The sequence below is a fragment of the Vigna unguiculata genome, chromosome 2 (genome assembly GCF_004118075.2).
Source record: "Vigna unguiculata cultivar IT97K-499-35 chromosome 2, ASM411807v1, whole genome shotgun sequence".
NCBI classification, from domain to species: domain Eukaryota; kingdom Viridiplantae; phylum Streptophyta; class Magnoliopsida; order Fabales; family Fabaceae; genus Vigna; species Vigna unguiculata.
Genome location: NC_040280.1, coordinates 13,169,060 through 13,176,422, shown reverse-complemented (window position 1 = coordinate 13,176,422; position 7,363 = coordinate 13,169,060). Strand labels below are relative to the sequence as shown.

At 32.7% G+C, this 7,363-nt stretch overlaps 1 protein-coding gene across 1 annotated transcript; it reads right to left on the bottom strand.

The window, feature by feature from the left end:
* Nucleotides 1-363: 363 nt before the first annotated feature.
* LOC114174492 (histone acetyltransferase HAC12-like) lies at nt 364-6,110 on the bottom strand. The gene is made up of 15 exons (XM_028059332.1): nt 5,908-6,110; nt 5,673-5,772; nt 5,193-5,544; nt 4,497-4,999; nt 4,061-4,342; nt 3,737-3,976; nt 3,062-3,190; nt 2,776-2,976; nt 2,526-2,668; nt 2,082-2,382; nt 1,689-1,828; nt 1,362-1,419; nt 885-1,277; nt 585-805; nt 364-479 (listed from the first exon to the last, which is right to left on the bottom strand). Exons 1-15 carry the CDS (start codon nt 6,108-6,110, stop codon nt 443-445), a joined length of 3,303 nt encoding a protein of 1,100 aa, XP_027915133.1. The 3' UTR covers nt 364-442.
* Between the last annotated feature and the right edge of the window lie 1,253 nt (nt 6,111-7,363).

The following is a 7,363-nucleotide window of genomic DNA, read 5'->3' as shown; positions in this document are numbered from 1 at the left end:
TTATTCAATTATTCAATTATGAATTATTAAATTATTAAACTATTAAACTATTAAATTATTAAATTATTAAACTATTAAATTATTAAACTATTAAACCTCAAAAATAACACACACAAAAAGTTTAAAATTAATATAAAAATTTATAAAAAAATGGTTTTTTAATAATTAAATTTTGACAATTTTATTCTATAATTTAAATTAATATTTTTTTAAGTAATTTTCTATTTTTCTATTTTTCTATTTCTTTATTTTTTTTTATTTTTTATATTTCAAAACCAATTAAAAAAAGTCAGTTCAGTTTATGAAAAATATTGTCAAAAATAGCTGTAAACGATATCTTTATCCTTTACAAAATTACATGTACAACATTTCATTTATTCAATACATACAGAAAAAGGTTTCAATCAACTACACGTCTTTGTTATCTTTCAAGATTACAGCTCTACGACGCAAGCCATCCAGCTTGTTTCTTCATATCCCTGCAAATTGTAGAAAAATATATACCATAGAATAAATATTTATGCAAAATTTAGAGTAAGAAAAGAAAAAAAGAGTGTAGATTGTGAGATGTAAAAGTAACTTACATGCAGCGGGGTATGCAACATGCTGAGTCTCTACAATTCTTCGAGTGTAAAGCTATTGCTTGCCAAACTTTCTTACAATGTTGGCATCCTCCAGAAACTCGAACAGTACACCTACTGGCATGAGAAAACAACTTTCTGATTTTAAGGCAGTAGGGGTAGGTGCATGGTCGAGTTTGAGTTGAATGACATTGTGATGCGTGCTTTACAACTTCCAGCAGTTCCTGCAACTGCATGATAAAGCTGGCTCAGACATATTATATCATAAGAACGGAAAATAAAACTAAGGTTCACTCATCATACCACTGTTGTGTTCTGCTTTAATTCTTCACTTCCTGAAGGAGATTGTGCGGTTGAACAAGTTTCACTCAACGTGTGTGAATGGCATTTGGCACCTCTGGCGATATAGCATGCAGAGCAGACAGTGAACTCAGGGCAAGTCTCACATCTCCAGTAAGATTGGCTAACAATGCGTTTACAGCAAACTTGGCAACTTATTCCGACAGTCATGTGAGTACGGTTGCTCAAAAAATGGAGGATCATCATTGAGGAATACTTCGCTTGACGGAGTGAATCAAATTGAAACCTATTCTTTTGGCAAAAGCTAAGAAAGTTATATCTGGTTTCAAATAACCCTTTATTAAAGATGATATCTTTCTCCTCAGTTGTATCAGGAAGGATGCGTTCCGTAAGGACCTGGAAGTAGAGACACACAATTCAAACATGTACAGTGTTTCAAAAACTCATGAATTAATCTTAAAAGTTTAGGTTAGGAAGTACTTGACAAAGTTTATGTCTCTCGCCTTTGACAGAAGTGTGTGAATCAGCAGTGTGACATCTGAAATGTTCATATGAGAAGCAAAAGACGTAAGCCATTTTTTGTTACTTATCTAACTCCCAAATATAAAGCCAGCAAGCTTAGCATATAAATGAAGCACTTATTTACATTTACATGTACATAGTCGACATAAAAAATATGCAGAGTCTGTATTCTAGAGAACAAAAATGTTTTTCTATATCAAATTTCCAATTCAATCATATCCAACACATTTATATGGGTAAAAGGGAAAAAACAGTTCAAATATTTGATGTTTAAGGGGTCTTCACCTTTCACACTCCTGAAATATCTTGCAGTCCTTGCAAAACCATCGCTTCCCACACTGTATCACTTTATGGCAGTGGATGCAAACATACTGAAGTTGAACTACCATAAAATCTTCCTTGAAAGGTGATATGGTTTGTCCCAGCTGGTATAGATCAAATAACAAATTAACATAGATCAACATTTCATTCAAACATGTATAAAAGCACATATTTCGCTGGATGAGATTCGTTTATGTAAATATATAACACTGTTGCAGGTAAATATCATGTCGATCTAGGATTAATTAATAAAAATGGACAGAAGAAATTTAATAACCAGATCAATCTTTCTTCAGAAGGATTGACAAACAAACTAAACTACCAAAGAAGATCTAACTATGAAGATTAGAAACCTACCTTTTGCATCACTAGGATATCTTTTGCAGTTCCTTTTGAAAGATTTACACATCCCATGGACTTCAAAGATCTAATTGGTACTAATTTCAGCATCTTTTCACGGTTTCCTCCAGTGTGTTGTTCAATCTGCATGGCTTTATCCATAGCAGCACCAGACCAGAAGTCCCCGTCAAAGTAAGGCAAACGAGAAGCAGTTACCTTGGATTCACGTTTTCCAGTAGGAAGAAAGAAACGATCGTATATGTTAGATAAACCAACAACAATATCCTCTTCACCAGCCTTTCTTAGAGCTGAATGATACCTTCATGAATTAAACAAACATGTATAAATTACTCGATGGTTACACGGCAGAGCTAATTTTCCAGAGGATGAAGATATATAACATGACAGTTCTATAGTGCATACACGAAAACTAAAAACAGATAAGGAGAAAGAAAGACGTACCAATGTCGTAGTTGATCTTTCTTTGGAGTTTTTTGAGAATCAGGGTGACAGTAGAATATATAATCTTCTCCCTTTATAGGCGGACAGGACCATATGTAACAAGTTGTAAAACCTCTTTTCTTGCAAAAATCAAGATATCCAATCTGAGAACAAAGAAAGCAAAACATGAATGGAAAAATTGATATAATAAACATGTGGCTTTACAAAGATAAAATGCAAGTAATTAGAAACAAAATTTGAAAACACATACCAATATTTCATGGTAAACGAAGGTACGGAGAGATTCTCTGGCCGAGATATGTATTTCCGGCCTAAAATACTTAACCGAATCGAGATATGAAATGTATATAGAACGCTGATTTGGATAGCCGCATTCTGAGCCAAACTCTTGAGCATACATTGCAAAGAGGCACACATCCACTCCATCAATCTTTTGAAACAGAAGAATAACCTGAAACACAAGAAAATGCTGCCACTTCGTAATAGAATAGTGTAAATAAAAGTTAATATATTCATTGATTAACCTCTTTACTTACTTTTGAAGCGTAAGAAAATTCTGCAGGATAATCATTCCCCTCAAAGATATTGAGAAATTGTTTCTTCACTTCAATATGTTTGTCCACAGATAGCACAACCCTAACAGAAAGATTGTCTGCTACAAAAACCTAGCAATTTGATTCACACGAGACAAATCAGAAAATATGAACTTTATAAATTAATATCTAAGATTTTTAAAAGGAAGTAGGAAGAAGTAATTGATAAAGATCAGTAATAACGGTCGGGAATAGTTCAAGTGTAAGTCAAAGTCTCACATTAAGTAGAAAAGACAAAGTTAAACACTATATAACATGATAGGTCTATAACTCCATTATCTTAAGATTTTTGGTTAAAAGTGGTGACGAATGTCTTGTATACGTAAAACTAATGTCATATATATAAATCCATATGAAATATATATAAACTCAACCATGATAGCAAAGTCATAATCTCTTAATGGCTACACGCTTCCCATTGCCTTAAGGCCTTTTTGGGGCTGAAGCATATAGCTACTTTAATATAAACTGTACCAGAGTTCTTTAAGGATACAAATTAATAATTTACATCACATTTGCAGTTTACTTGTTTACATAAGAGTAAGAAAATGTTAAACAAATTGGGCACATGCATGCTCAAACATAGCGAATTAAAATTCTTTACTTGAGAAGTCTTACCTCCGGAATCTTATTCCTTTCAATTTGACCGAGGCGCTTCAAAAGCCTCCCCTCTATGTGGTCACTAAGTTTGGTTCTAGGCAAGTCTTTAGCGTCAAAGGGTACACGCACATCGTTTCTATTTTCGTTTAGGCAGCATAAAAGGCATATATATTCAGCAGTGTTGTCCAAATCACTTTTACTGTTGTAGAGTGCGCATATCTGATGCTGCCAACTTTTGCATTTACTGCATTGGATCCACTGGAAGAAACAATGGTAATCAAAAGTGAGTTTGAAGTTAGCTACATTGAGATGAATATAGTACAAAGACATTATTTAATTTACCGCTTCTTCACATTCTCCATCATTTTTATTTTTGCTAAGATCTGTCTTGGAAACAGTTGTCCCGTTGAATGAGATGTTCCCACCTCGGGCATTCTTATAGCATGTAGTACAAAAGCAATTATTTGTGTCCTCTTCTTCTCTTTTATAGTAATAACATGCATTACGCCTGATGCTGATGCCGCAACAAAGACAATAAATTGGCTTAGGGGCAAAGTACAGCGTTGTCATTGAACATAATTGGCATTTGTAAACATCATTTCCTGATTCTCCGTCCGTTGTAACCTATTAAAAGAAAGGGTCAGTTCATATATGCTTGAAAAATCCAAAAGCAAAGTTGCCAATTCTATAAGAAATTCACATATACGCTCACAGATACTCGTAAGAGTATTGGAAGAGATCAGGGTAATGAACAGACAATAGAAGATGGTATAATGACCTTATTATTATCTTGTTTTCCAAGACTTCTAATGTGTTCCTTTATTCGACTTCTTGTTAAAGATTCAGTTGAAGGAACAATATTAGCGGTTTGATCTGTGGACTTCATTTCCTTTTCTTGAGATTTTGGTTCAATGACTTTCTCTGTAGCATTGGACTCATCTTGGTTCAATCCGCTTTTGCCTTGTATGTCCTCTGTATTTGAAGGCATAGATTTTTGGCAAACAGTTTCCATATTAGAATCAGATCCAGTGATAGAATCCACTAACTTATCGTTGACTATCAAATCATGGTCTTTTGTTGGTTCCTCTGGATTTAAAATATTATCAGCTTGTGAACCTCTGAATTCTATACTTTCATAGTCCACTTTTCTTCTTTTGATGAATGGTTCCATAACTTCAGAAGGGCAATCAATTTTTCTTTTGGTCAGGACCCCAGGTTCAAAATCTTTGCAGTTCTGTTGATTTCCAATGCTACTGGAGCCAAGAAAACGATTGGGTACTTCTGAAAATTCAAACCATGCATCATAAAAAAATTTTGAAAAGGAAAATTATTTCTTGACAACTAAAGTTTTACAACTTTTTCTTACAATTTGAGTTGTCATCTCATATCATATCGTAAGAGAAATTTATCAAAATTTAGTTGTTAAAATATCATTGTAAAAAAAAAAAAATGTTTTTTTGACAAAAGTACCAACCAAATGAAGCTTCCAAATTGCTTCCCCCAACAGAAGCAGCAGGAAACTCAGAAAGCACATCCAAATCAGTACATTTCGGGATCGATGACAGCCCTCCTTTTGGGAAGTGATGTTTATTATGTGCAGCAACTGCACCATAATCAGTTGCATTAATGCAAGGACCGAGCACTCTCTGAAAAGCATGTCCGGGCACACTTTCATTAGACCAAGAATGCAATGAGCCAGAAGAAGATGACAACATATTCGATGTGCGAGAAACAGCATTGTCTACTTGACAACATTTATTTGCACGAAACATGTTGACTTTTGTCTTCAACCGCCGAACCAATGTCTTCCTGTCCATATACTCCTCCTGCATGCCAAACATGAAGAAAACTCATCAATAAATCCCTGGATGCTTAAATAAGAAACTTTGGGAAAAATTTGCATTTCAATCCTATCATTGCCTTGCTAACATGCTCAGACAGTTTCAAAACATACCTGTGAAGCAGCATCCATAAATAGCTCGCTTTCCAGAATATTTGCAATTGTAGATGACTTTCTCTGCTCCCAGTGCATTATGGATATTAAAATTCCAAAACTACAAGTAAAATTCAGTTAGTATCAACTCAATGACTATTTTTATGATGAAGCAAAAGTCAGCACTAATAACTTTAGCTTCTTTATATCTTATAAGGATAAAATTTATAAAGTTCAAATTAATGTAAAAACTTACACGTCATTTCTAATCTTATTACGGCAGTTGCTTATTTCAGAATGCTTACGCCAGTCGTAAAGCATAGTGACTTGATTCCTTATATTATATTGATGCCCTAACTCCAAATCTTCATACGCAGGAAGGTTTGAGACTAATGATGAAGAATATTCTCGTTTACATTTGCTGGAATTCCCGACATCGGAACCTTTGATATACATCATCTTGCTTGATTACAAATATTGATTCTGCAGGAAATATAAGCCACTATAAACTATTTAGCAGTGTTAGAAAGCTTGATTACAAATATTGATTCTGCAGGAAATATAAGCCACTATAAACTATTTAGCACTGTTAGAAATAAAGTCTAAGTTTAATATGATATCTTTTCTTTAAAAAAAAATAATTTTTTAACAATTAAATTTTGACAACTTTCTCTTAAATTATTAAGTGACATTTTTTAAATGATTTTTTATTTTTTTCATTTCTCCATTTAAACTACTTAGAAAATATCACCTTAATTATAAAAAAAATTATCAAAATTTAATGGTGAAAATATCATTGATCTTAAAGACATAAAGCGGTCAAATTTATCGCATACAAGTGCCTACGTTATAAACAATTAAAATAGTCTAAGGATCACAACGAAATAAAAAAAAATGGGTTCTTTTATTTTTAATTGTAGAATTAGCATTGCGTACTCATGAAATGAAATGCAGAATATTCCAGCAAGTAAATAGAAGTAAAAAAATTATTATGCCATATAAATCAACAAACGTCATGCTATATGATCTAACAAACATGAATATAATCAAGGAAGGCTCGAGAGTCTACCCCCTAAAACAACCTTAAAAATCAAACATTTTTTCATAATTTTATTTGAAAATTATTTTTCGAACTAAATACTAAACCCTAAACTTAATCAAGATATATTTTACTTCGTCATAAAAAGATCTCTTCAAAATCAAGACACATTACACTAATCAATATTATAATCAACCTAAAGCAAGCACAAATTAACTTTAAAATTCAATTATGTGTTTTATTTAATTAATTCCAATCGAAAACAAGAAACCGATTGATAGTGTGTTTGGACATGCGTTTAAAACATCGATATTGATTGAATCGATTTTATGGACACAAAAACTAATATTATTTGCTTCTATGTGAACATGAATCTTTTAGTTTTAAATCAATTTTAAGACCAAACAAACACAGATTTTATATTGATAAATCAATTATACGTCAAAAGGATGTGCAACCAAACACTCATTATGAAGGGAAATAGTATTTGGGAGAAATAAAGCGTCAACTAGACTTGATACGAGAACGAATAAAGAAATAGATAAAAAGAAACATAGAATAAAAAGAATAAATTATGGAACAGTGATAAAGAGAGGAAAGAAAAACCTTAGAATCAATCACTAGTCAATTAGCAGTCAATCGCGTCATCTGAGATAAAAGGTTTGTGAATTCC